This window comes from Micropterus dolomieu, linkage group LG13 (assembly GCF_021292245.1).
Source record: "Micropterus dolomieu isolate WLL.071019.BEF.003 ecotype Adirondacks linkage group LG13, ASM2129224v1, whole genome shotgun sequence".
NCBI lineage: Eukaryota > Metazoa > Chordata > Actinopteri > Centrarchiformes > Centrarchidae > Micropterus > Micropterus dolomieu.
This window is the reverse complement of record NC_060162.1, coordinates 27,952,488-27,965,488: the sequence shown is the minus strand read 5'-3', so window position 1 is coordinate 27,965,488 and position 13,001 is coordinate 27,952,488. Positions and strand designations below refer to the sequence as shown.

Genomic DNA, 13,001 nt, shown 5'->3' with positions numbered 1-13,001 from the left:
AGCCGTACACAGTCTCAGCATAACGCTTTTTGGACAGATAATACAAAAAGACCACTATCTCTACAACTCCAATATCTTCCCACCTTCTTCTACAAACGAGCCACCTCCATAAAGGACAGACTTGCAGTTGTCTTCTAGTTAGGAGGGGAGGCCGCTGGCTCAGGAGACCTACTGGAACTTTGAAATGCACGCAAAATACTTGTAATCTCTGATCCAACATTACACAACAGAAGGAATTTGTAGCTCTCATGACAAGGGAAATGCATAAAAATAAACATTTTATTAATTGTAACTCCACATGTGTTGTAAACCCCCTCACCTGCCCATGTGAATGTTTTTACACAGCACAGCATCTGAAAGATAATGGCAGAACACGAATATGCCATAAAAACCAATAATGAAGATTACCTTGTGGCATACCACTTCCAACAGCAACGACGCCTTTTGAAAGTGAGTTATTGAGTTTTTGGTGCAGCCTATCAGAGGTGGCGATTATCTCAATTAATTACTTTAGAGAGAGTTATTGGATTTTTAAATGTGACGCTTTGGTGTATGCAGGTCTTAATGAGGAAACTGACTGTTAACTGTCCTTTTTTGTAAACAGGATTACTCCTTTTACAGTCTACATTCTTCTTGATTTTTTACTTAGACACTAAACAGATAAAGGCATTTTAATGAACCCTTTGCTCGGTCCCAGTGTGCATGAAGTAAGCCTAGGGGTATCCCTTTTTCTCTGATTGACTAATTTGACTCCAAGAGCCCCTTGCATTCATCTGTGAGCACCTGGTATTTTTTCCTTTTGCTTCTCAGACACTGTTTTTCTTTTGTCCCCACTACATAATTTTGCTTCATATTAAAACAGAACAAGAAAGGAACAAGAACAAGAAAGGAACAAGAACAAAGGGAACGTGTGGCTCTTAAGAGGAGAATGGCCACAAGCAGCACATATTGGCACACTGGCATCCTGGCTCTGTTTAAATCCAGATCCATCCACTGCAGATGCTCTATCCACAACCTGGATAACTAACTAGTTATTTATTAACTAGGCTATTAACTAATTAGTGCATTAGATAATATTATAACATTAAATAAAAAGTATAATGTTAGCATGATATTAATATGTTTATAGGTTATATTATTTTGGATAGTCTGCCTACAGATAGTTTAGTATTCAAACAGCTTTTTAGTTGAGATTCAAAAATTCAGCTGTGTCACAGATAAAACCGTTTTCTGATATTACACCACTGTGGTTAAGGTTTGATTTAGGGCTAATGTAAGTTTATTCATTATTATTTCAGATAAGAGTATACCATCTAGCTTATTCATGGATCAAGTTCAACATTTCGAACGTTTGCTGTTGCACGTCAACCTTTTTTAATGTCCCGCCCCATCCAGGCTGTGATTGGTTGGTTCACGAAAAGTGACATTGAAGAGCAACTTTATGAAAAGTTGAAAATGTCTGAATTAAAGGCACCTAAAGGCACCGATCTTCTCCCTACTCTCTCCCCGCTGACAGGCATTAGCAGGCTGGCGAGAACGTGAACAGGTGAGCGTCACGTAGAGACCGTTGGGTACATAAATGCAGGTTATTGATTTAGGGTCATATGAATCGCCCAGAGAACTCGATTTTAAAAGCAGTGTCTCTGATTTTCCTTGTGTAGCCTGAATGTAGCATCAACCCACGAGCCAATCACAACGTGAAACGGGCTTGCCGTAAAGTGTAGCGTTAATGTTTAGAATGAGGAGCTGCTTGCTTTTCTTAATGCACTTATTTGTCAATTTTATTATCGTTTAAGGCTGTTGTAGACGAAGACAGCAGTGGTAAGTGTCTTGTTCTCTTTGTATGTGGCGATCTATATGATTTGTAGTGAAGAAAAATAAATATGAACAAAGATAATTGACCATATTTTCTTGCCGGCTAATTAGCCTGCTAGCTGCTAGCCACAGTCATGTACTGTAAAGTAGAGAGTATGGAGGTAGCTAGATTAAGCTAGGAGGTTAACTGCACTTTCAGAGAGTTAGTCATAGCTATGTGATTTAACTTATTATTGTACAAGTAACTATTGTAAATATTTACTATTATAGAGAGGTCAACTTTAACGTTACTTTTTTTGTCTGCTGTAAAAAAAAAGGACAAAGGAATTGGTTAAATGTCACAGTAAAATAAAACAACGTTAATGTGCTTAAACGAGCATGTTAAGAACAGATTGATAAGGCCTGGTTCACTCTATAGACACTACACTGTCTGAAAGTAAAAATCATTCCATCACATGATGATGAAGTGACCACATGTAAAGAAACACACTATTGCAATGGTATAAAAATATTAGAATAACAAAAATACCGTTAAATAATGGGCATACAAGTCATATCACACGGCACAATGCAGGCCATATGCTGCTATGCATTTGTTGATCCTTATAACTAACAGATCACTTTTTTAGTAGTTTGAAGTAAGTGGATATGCTCTGTGGACTTATGTAGCGCTGCAGACACCACTCTGTGTATATAAGACAGATCGAAGGATTCATTTATCTGCCTGGCCCCTACATTCTCGCCCTGTATGTGGGATTCGTGCTCCCGCTGTGTTTTGTTGCTCTTCCTTTTGGAGTGTTCTTCTGATGTAACCAATAATTTTGGGACTTTGTTTTTCTCAGCCATAATGTCAAATCCCACCCTGCGCATCCTGTTTGGGAGCCAGACTGGTACGGCCCAAGACGTGGCCCAAAGGATTGCACGGCAGGCGCAGAGACGGCAGCTTCAGGTGCAAGTGTTGCCTCTGGATAACTATAATGTGGTGAGTGTGGTGTTATTAAGTATATCAAGGAGTTATTATGGCCCTGACCATTTATAGTTCCAGCACCAGATCCAGGGATGAACTCAGTTTTCTGCGATGGTGGGTGACAGCCTTTACCCTTCTACCCATTAAAAAAAAAATCCCTACATCCTTACAAATACTTGTGTTTCCTCCACTCATCAAACAGGCCAACCTGATCTCAGAGTCTCTGGTTGTATTTGTGTGCTCCACCACTGGCCAAGGAGACCCTCCGGACAATATGAAGGTAATAAAACTGAGTATAAAAAGACATACTGTAAGAGTATGTTGATTAATTTAGTTTTTGGGTGACCTCTCCCTGTAATTGTTTCTATAATCAGTGTAGAACTAAAGCTGTTCTTATGTATAGCAGTAATGCTATGATGATTAATGCTTTATCACTTCCCACTGACAGCCATTTGATGCATGTGAATATGGGTGTGCTTGAATATTGACTTCTCTTGGGTGCATATGTTTAGTTTTAGTTTATTGTGAAATTGTGTCTTTGGCAACCATCACATACATACAACCCAAACAAAAGACATTTCTGTTAAAGACAAACATTTCAGTTTTAGAATTAAAAATATCTAATAATATTGATAATAGTTTAGTTTTGCCTATTAGGTTTGCTTATATGTTGTCTGATCCTGTTCCTTATGTGTTTCTGTCCATGTCTACTTTCTTAAAAGAACTTCTGGAGGTTTCTCTTCAGGAAGACTTTACCTGTTGGCTCTCTGAGTCGGCTGGACTGTGCCATACTGGGCCTGGGGGACTCCTCCTATCCAAAGTCAGTCCTTTTTTTACGTTTGCAGTTTCCACAGTACACATTCAGCGTGACTCCCGGCCTCTATAAAATCATCTTTTCACTTTTGCACGCAGGTTCAATTTTGTGGCTAAGAAGCTTCATAAGCGCCTCCTGCAGCTGGGGGCCAGTGTGCTGCTGCCTGTCGGGCTGGCAGATGACCAACATGACCTGGGGTAAGAAACAGCAGCATGCCTGATGGAGCTGCTAAATCATGGGGTACTTTATTAACAGTGGTGAAAAAATAAATAGTGGAATGCATTTGCATTTCAGATAATTTTATCATGTTTTTCTACAGCATCATGTGAAAGCTTTTACAGATTTCTGTCCATTTATACCTGTGCAGTGTGCAGTGTAGGTTCTTCATAGACTCTGGGGAAAAAAAGACTGTTAGATTTGGTCCCCGTATTATTTTTCTATTAACTGAGCTTTTTAAGCAGTAATACAGATACTGTGCACTGGTTATAATACTACTACTAATAATAATAATATGAAGTGACATCATTTTCTTAACTGCAAGTTATAATTGGCTTTCGAGGCAGCAGCCTGGGTTGGAATCTGGCCCAGGCCCTTTGCTGCATGTCATCCCTTCTTTCTCTCGCCTGCCTTTCTTGTATATCTCTACTGTGACTGTCACATAAAGCAGACACGCAGAATGTGTGTTTTTTTTAGCTAACTAAATTTGCTTCATAAAATATTTGGATATGCCAAAAAAATAAATCCCATATTAATTAGTTTATTTGATGCTGTATTCTCTACACCGTACTGTATTTGGCTGGCAAATTCTTGTAGATGTGGCCTATTTCACATAAACTACCATAATCACTGAGTATTTTCATGCAGATCTAGAAAAGGAATTCACATGGTAAATTCAGTATAATTCAATATAAACTGCTCTAATTCCATCAGTACAACAGAGTCTGTCATGCTGATCAAACAATTCCAATCACTTTGTCTTTGACAATAGCTCAGCAGCGATCACAAACAACGCTTCCTGTATATGTTTCAGAAGGGGGAGGGATTATGCCCTAATGTCACTGAAGGGCTTTACAGGTGAAACAAAAACCAATAAAAACTAAGTGGAAGATATTGTGGGGAAAAGTTTTTTTTAAAATTATAACAGTACCTGGAACTCAGAGCAGAAAAATGGTGAGTTTGACTTGACTGATGTTTAACTGATGGAACTAGTGCTGTGGAAATGTACACTTTTCAGAATGTATCAATTTATCAGCAAAGTAAAGTGAGACAGGGAACGTGGGAGGCAATTAGGGAATGACTTGCAAGTAGGAATGGAGCTGTGGATGTTGTGTTGGCGTCGTTTGCCCTTGCTTACCTCAAAATCCGTTTGAACCAGGTCAGACGCTGTGACTGATCCGTGGCTCACATCATTTTGGGAGAAATTGTATGCTCTTTACCCATCTTTGGCTGATGTGGTTCCGCTGAGTGAAGATGAACCGTGAGTATCCACTTAATTTGACACTGTATCTCATTCTGTGTTTGCATATTTTCATAGAAAGATGATATTTCCTCTAAACATCTATTCTTTCCTGTTGGATTCTGTTTTGAATCCTAGTCAGATGGGTTTTTTTTTTTTGCTTGTTTCTTGTGGCAGGCTCCCTCCAACATACACTTTCCACTTCCTGGGTGATGTGAAAGAGAAGACAGATGACAGGCTGAGGATTCCCATGGAGAAAAGTGTCCCCTCCCAATCCCATCCCTTTTCTGCCAGACTAGTGTCCAATAGGCGAGTAACAGACATGTCACACTTTCAGGACGTGAGGCACATCGAGTTTGATATCACTGGATCCAACATTGAGTAAGTCACTTGAGCCTTTATGTTAATCTGACAACATGTCAGTCTCTTGTCTGAAAAACCCTGTAACACTTCTGTATCACTTTCAACGATACAACCAACAATTGTCGTGCAACCAGGGCGATTCATTCCAAATGTGTGGATGAATAAATTCATATTCAGCAACGCACACAGCATGTGAGCCATTAGGAATTCAACTTCCATGCAGTGCTTGTGCACTGTCATGCCTGAGAAAGAACAGAAGACAGTCTTCTCCTTCTTGCTCTCATAACATTTTTAACTCGCAAACTCTATCTAACTATTTTCTATACCAGTTTTCAATATTCATGTTGAATTCAACTTCTTTATTTTTGCTGATTACTACCGGCCCCAAAACAAGTTTATAGACATAGCACTGCCACCAAATGGACTGGAGTTGTGCTGTACTGTGATGAAAAGCGGGATACACTCAGGTCTGAACGTCACCAGGAAGCTGTAGTAAGAGAAATGTGCGCTGTGGGATTTCTTCAGATGAGGGACATTTTCATTTTTCAGTCTGAAAATATAGATGTGGGTAACAAACAAACTATTGTTGAATTTTCTTTCTCCTGATGAAAGTGGTGTGCCGTCTTGAACTTGATCCACCATTAGCTGTGGTTTTGCTGTGTAGGTTTGCTGCTGGTGACGTGGTGATGATGCATCCTTGTAATGCTCCAGAGGACGTACAGCAATTCTGTCAACTGCTGAGATTAGATCCAGAGGCAAGGTTCACTCTCAGGGCCACTAACGACACTGCAGGTGGGTGTGTGTGTGTTTGGGTGAGTGGGTGTGACTATGGCTTAAGACGTGCAAGTATATTTCATTTCCAGTAGTGACAAAATAGTAAACTAACCTTCAATATAAATGTCAATATAAAATAAATAAGACATTATGAAATCATTATATCACATTGTGTAGAATGTATAAAAGAACCAATAGACTGTAAAATTATTCAGTCAATAAGAATTGAAACTCATTATTTCATAATCATTTATTTCCAAAATCTTTTCCAGTGATTCTTTTATTTCTTGACTCTTTTCAAAGTCATCTTTTATGTCATAATTTCCCTTTTCCCAACATTGGAATTATACAGGGCTCCCACCCAAACCAGTTTTCCAGTCAAGGAAAACACATGGAAAATGAGAGAAAAAGTAAAGTGTCCTGGAAAATTATTTCAACTTTATGTTGCAGTTGCACGTCTTTAAAATCAGACTTTTACAGAGAGGAACTTAGTGTTAGTGGATGACGTGATCCCTGTCTCTCACACCAGCTGGATCATTATTGAAAATGTCCTGAATAAATTCTGGAAAATGCTCGCTAGACAAGAGGGGGAACCCTGGACTAATCACAGCCTTTAAGCCTGTCTGTTGTCGCCCAGCAAACTGTCCGATAATTTGTCTTTTTTTAGCTGCTACCAGTCCAAGCCAACATCAACTTTGTGTACACCTGATGAATCCACATTCGATAGTTTGTGTTTTTAACCGCCCACCAAACCTGCGACAAATATCTGGCTCTTATGCAGCTAAATGCTCCACTACGTTCACCAGCTAGCTGATAACTTTGCCTGCTGCTTGCTGGTCAGGGAGTGTACACTGGGTTTATCAGAGCTTTTTCAAGTGTGGTGAGACTCAACCAACCACTAAAAATGTTCATAAAACCAAAACAGTGTGCTGAAAGAGGCCAAAGGGGACTGCAGGGTCTGTCACTACAAGTGACCGCTTCCACGTTACAGTCATTTGATCCAGTGTTAATATAAAACTACTCCTTAGTGCAGCTTTGAATGAACCTTTGTTTTCTCAGTTCCAGCCAGGCTTCCTCAGCCCTGCTCTGTGCACCACCTGGTGGAGAGCTACCTGGACATTGCCGCTGTGCCTCGCCGCTCCTTCTTTGAGCTGCTGTCTACCTTTGCCACCAACGAGCTGGAGCGGGAGAAGCTGGCAGAGTTCAGCTCGGCAGCAGGCCAGGACGAGCTGCACAGCTACTGCAACCGGCCCCGACGCACCGCGCTGGAGGTGTGTATTTTATTATTTTTAGAATGTCATTATAGCATCTTTTAAAAGTGTAAAAAAACAATGAGGCTGCTAATAACGATACACTCCAGCCAAAGACATCCTGAAATACTTCAGGCTTTTAGTATATAAACCCTTTCTTTGATTTGCTTATTGAGTGTTGTGCTCTTGCTGCTGCAGGTCCTGGCAGATTTCCCCCATACTACAGCCGAACTCAAAGTAGACTATCTCCTAGATCTGTTCCCTGAGATCCAGCCTCGCTCATTCTCCATTGCCTCCTCTCTTCAGGTAGCTCATCCTTCATGATTGCTATTTAACTGCTAGGATAAAATATAATACAATGTATGTGTTTCAGCTGGATGCCTTAATCAAAGCTGTAAATGAAATAAAGTGAGCCATAAAGACAGATTCAGGAGGAATCGCAGTGAAATCTTGACTCTAGAAATGCCTTCACTCTCTCCCTATCTCTCCCCACAGGCTCACCCTCACAGGCTTCAAATCCTGCTAGCTGTGGTGCGTTACAAAACCAAACTGTATAAACCACGAAGAGGCCTCTGCTCCACCTGGTTAGCCTCTCTGGACCCTGCACAAGGTCTCTCACCACGCTTACCAAGTGCTTGTATCACAACCACAGAGATGATTTACTTCTGATTGACTGGAGGTTGTGTGTTAGACATACATTTGTTGTGTTCCTTTTGTCTGTTAGTAGCGTACAGCTTTTCCCAGTTGAAATATTGGGCTTCGTGTAAAAACCACTCATATAAGAGTGCTTATAGAGAACTATAGAGGCATTCAGTATTCAGAATGTTTTCATGGGTACAAATAGAATTCACATTTTAGATATGATTCTGGAATTAACAAAAATAAAATATGACCACAAACGGCAACAGTTTTAAACTATTGAAGGCTGCTCGCTAATAAAGTTTAGGTAAAAGCCCTTTTATGTTATTGCTCACGTTATCTATAATCTACATTTCCACAGCACTAATTCCATCCGTACACTAGTCATGTCATCACTCACTTTCTCCTTTTAACACAAATACTAAAAGCAATACTGTACACACTTCTGCACAGCATACCCTCTCATAGCTGTTACATTAAAGCCATGTGACCTTTTATTGTTTTGCAGGGGAGGTGTATGTGCCTCTGTGGGTGAAGAAGGGAAGTCTGAAGTTCCCTAAAGAGAAGGACACCCCTGTGATAATGGTTGGACCTGGAACAGGAGTGGCGCCCTTCAGGTCGGCTTTACAAGAGAGGATTGCTGAGGGAAAAACCGGTGAGATCTTCACCTCTCTGACTTTGACTTCACATCCTTTCACAAATCGACATGACACACCTCCTCCTTGTCTGCCTGCTGTTTAGCCAACGTCTTGTTCTTCGGCTGTCGCTCGGAATCCAAAGACTTCTACTTCAGTTCAGAGTGGGCGGAGATGACGAAGGCTGGACATCTGACCCTCTTCACTGCCTTCTCACGAGACCAGGTCACACACACTCAACTCACTGACTTAAAGGCAACACAAGTAATACCATAGAACTACAAATGATGATGACTATAGCATCAGATTATTCTAATGTCATACATTTAATTAGTGTTCAGAAAAATGAAACAATCCTGGTGAAAATATTTACAGTCTACCTGCTTTCAGACCATTCATACATCATACAGTGATGTCATAGGCAGACGTCTTTAAAAGGGCCATTTCATTACCACTGTTCCAGGTATAAGAAGGAAGTTTGCAAACCAAATTTCCCTCTTTCTTTAAATTAGTGGATGGCTAAATGTACTGTATTTTCCGTAGTCACATATACTGTCATTCTTTTTTAAATATAGAGAGAGTATGCCCAAAATGTCACATAGTCTCATAGTAGAAGAAGAGAAAAATGGCAGATGATTTGACAGTTTTCAGCTCAGAGTAAAGCCCAAACTTTTCAACCTTTCCTATAGAACCCAGGATTGACTGTGAATATGCATTGAGCATAGCTAGCTGCCCCTGGCAGCACTGGAACTGTGGCTGTGTGTGTCTCCTGTGTGCTTTGTGGCTCATAATGAAACGTTTCAGGAGGAAAAGGTGTATGTGCAGCACCGTGTGAGGGAGAACGCTGAGCTCCTGTGGGACCTGATTGCCAATAAAAGTGCCTACTTTTACATCGCTGGGTGAGTCCAAGGCACCAATACTCAACGTCTCCTTTGTTCACATCTGGGTATTTAGGAAAGCGTCACAATTTTTCCAAATCTGTCAGCTGCCCATATGAACATCGACATCCTCCAAACATACAGTCTTTGGAAGATATCCACTATAATAATACATTAATCATGGAAACTCAAAGCGGTTCACCGTGGGGGGGGACTCACCTCAACCAATGTGTAGCACCCACCTGGGTGATGCACGGCAGCCATTTTAGCGCTAGAACGCTCACCACACATCAGCTTGAGGCAGAGAAACATTGAGCCAATTACCACAGGGGATGATTAGATGGTGACAGCCAAGTTGGGAATGTTTGCCATGACAACGGGGAACCCCTTACACTTTGCAAAGTGCACTTTAATGGCCACAATCTCGGTTTAACATCTCATCCAAAGGACAGTAGCTCATACAGCGCAGTGTCCCCCTCACTGCACAGGAATCTTATTACTAGGACCAGAGGGAAGACTACCCCCTACTGGCCCACCAACAACTTTCCCAGCTACAACTTAGTTTTCCCAGGAGGTCTCCCATCCAGGTACTGGCCAAGCCCAAACCTGCTTAGCTTCAGTCAATCGGTAGTAGCAGGGGTTACATTGGTATGGCTAACCTTCCGCTGAGACCCTGCAGGCCTGCTTGATACCATGTAATGAAGACTTTTTGGGAGCACTTCAGTCAGGCAGAACTTCACCTTGAGACCATATTCTTTTGTTCAAGCCTTTAATTGAGCATTTACAGCATCTGCACCTCGCTTCCAGTAGCGCCACCTGTCTCTGCAGCAGCGTTACTGTTGGAATAGTCACATGTTTCTTTACTGTTAAATTTTATAAAGACCAAAACCAACAATCTGTTAGTCTGTCTCTTAGGACCTTTTCACGGACACTCAGCCCCAAGCCCATTAGTTTCTACTGAAGACGTAAATCCTTAAAAAGGCTGTATTTTTAAACAAACAGGAGGAAACAGTGCATTTGTGGGGGACTATTTTCAGTGGCGGATGAATCCACATGTGGTGCTCTAGTGAGTATTTGGGGCAGCAGGACGGTGTATGTGGGACTGAGTTAGAATAAACTACAGTGTGTGTTCATGGTGTTGAATGAACATGTGACCCAGTGCAGCAGTGAGGCTCCCTGATGGGTTTTAATGGCTCATAGGAAGAAGAGACATCAGGCTGTGATACACACAGGACCTGTTGGTAGAGACAGTCGTAGGTTTGAGTCTAATCATGAGATTAAAAAGATCTGTGTTTTCATTATGGCGTGTGTTTGTCCTGTCCCTTTTATTGATGCTGTGAATATGCAGTTCTGATCTTGTTTTTTTCTATGCAGCAATGCTAAACAGATGCCAGCCAGTGTGTGTGACGCTCTGAAAGAGGTGTTCCAGCAGGAGGGTGGCATGTCCGCCGAGGATGCTGAGCAGGTGCTGGCAGCCCTGGAGAGGTCTGGCCGACTTCAGAGTGAGACCTGGTCCTGATCACATGACCTCAACCCGCTACTCCTCAGAGTTCACATTTAGCTGCTGCAGCCATGTTGACCTCAAGGTGGAATCAAAGTGGTTTCATCCATCAATCAACATCAGCATGTTCGAGTGTAAAAGTTAATTCCTGACCTTTTGAAACAGCATATGTGACAAACTAATGCTCAAAACGTCCACTTACTACATTTTTGGAGCTTTTAACCACTTCTCAGTTTTTATTATGCAAACGAAGCAGGCGCAGGTGTCATCACATGACCCTTAGGTCAACAGTAGGTTGTATTGTGGTGCTGCAGTTAACATCACAGCCTGTAAGACTGTGACTCTAGCCCTGTTTGAAAAAATGCAGCCCTCTTATTCATGTGAATGGGGCCAGTCCAGCAGGGTCACCAACGCAGAGGTAATGTGTACTTTGGGACTGTCTAGACGACCACCTGTAACCATGTCAAAAAGCCAGTAGTAGTAAGTGAACCTTTGAGCTGAGATTATGTTGTTACATACAACAGCAACATACTTTAGGTCATGGCTAAAGTACAACATTACATTTTGCACTATGGAACTGACAATCAGTAAAAACTGTCAGTCATAGTTATACTTCTCTCCCACTCTACCAAACCCCAGCAAGCTTCCTGTTTAACATGTTGAAATCTGTTTTGCTAACAAAGCTCAGTCTACATGTGTTCACATGATTCACTGCACACTATCCATTTATATTAATGGAGCCATTCTAGAAACTGAAAGAAAATCTCACGTTAAAAACTGCACTCTCTTGTTAATGTTTGGACTGCAACCTAAAATCTATTTGACTCTAAGATCCATTAATGTGTTCAATGGGGCCTTTCTAAAAGCCAGTAGTGCCTCACTAAGTGAGACTGTTGTCGTTAAATGTGTGCTTATGAATGAAGCAGCAGAGAAGCACTAATAACGTGCAAAAATGCAAGCGGAGGTGAAAACTTCATAAGCAGTAGGTTGGAAGGCCCAGGACAAATTAGACCTTTACAATACGCCGTTGGAGCTTCTTTTGGTGGAGGCATAAAGAGGTTCCTGAGGTAAAGCAGGACACAACATCAGCTAAGAAAACATTTTCTATAATAATATATTATAAACTATACATTTTCTTAAGCTTGCAGTTGAATTTTGAGTAGCCTCTCCATAAACCTGAGCAAGCCTAGAGAATTAGTGAATTTGCTTTCCACTAGCTTTGGTGGCCTAAGATAACCCCACCCTGACTGGAGAATTGAACTTACAAATGTTTTTTCACCTCAGTAAGAAATACATTTTTACTGGATGATGTGTTAAAGCAGCAAATGAGGATAAATTGTTATAAAACAACCCACTTGCAATGGATTGTATATAGTGTTATAACAGATCTTTCCAATTTTACATACAATTACAGACATGTTTTCAGTTGTACTGAACAAAACCTGTTTAATGTCTGGATGTGTCATAAGCTTACTAAGACTGCCAAGTAGAAAATGAAAATGTTAGATAAAATAACAGTGATCTCTTATTACCTGAAAGTGCTGGAGTGGGTGAATCTTAACTTGAGGAAGCTGTAAACTTGACTTGTTGACATACACAGTTTAATGAACCAATGATGCAGCAGTACAGTGTGAGACTTAAATGTGATTGATTGTATGAAACTTGCTATAATAAACCATCTTAATCTGAAAACTACATCAGGCTGCTGTGACAGGTTTTGTTATTTGGAATGTTTGTTTTAGTTGTCGTCAACTGAAAATTGCTGCTAATCTGATGAGGATCAGTTTGCAGTTAGTGTACGTCTGAGACTGGGAACTGAGTTTACAAGCCTTATTGTCGTATCTGAGATTTCTCTCAAAAATTTATTTAATTTTTCCTAAAAATGAAAAAGAAAGTTTTTTTAGTTATC

The 13,001-nt window shown here is 40.8% G+C and overlaps 1 protein-coding gene across 2 annotated transcripts; it reads left to right on the top strand.

Annotated features, from left to right (window-relative positions):
- The first annotated feature begins 1,685 nt into the window (after window positions 1-1,685).
- On the top strand, window positions 1,686-12,787 carry ndor1 (NADPH dependent diflavin oxidoreductase 1). 2 transcript variants are annotated; one of them, XM_046067359.1, is made up of 15 exons: window positions 1,686-1,821; window positions 2,658-2,797; window positions 2,985-3,062; window positions 3,505-3,602; window positions 3,695-3,793; window positions 4,972-5,073; window positions 5,230-5,361; window positions 6,080-6,207; window positions 7,249-7,460; window positions 7,638-7,745; window positions 7,935-8,049; window positions 8,587-8,733; window positions 8,820-8,938; window positions 9,518-9,612; window positions 10,966-12,787. In XM_046067359.1, the coding sequence occupies exons 2-15, from the start codon at window positions 2,663-2,665 to the stop codon at window positions 11,108-11,110; spliced, it is 1,713 nt and encodes a 570-aa protein (XP_045923315.1). In that variant the 5' UTR covers window positions 1,686-1,821; window positions 2,658-2,662; the 3' UTR covers window positions 11,111-12,787. The 2 variants fall into 2 exon arrangements, with proteins under 2 accessions (XP_045923315.1, XP_045923314.1); XM_046067358.1 differs by having other exon boundaries at window positions 5,230-5,433.
- Window positions 12,788-13,001: the final 214 nt, after the last annotated feature.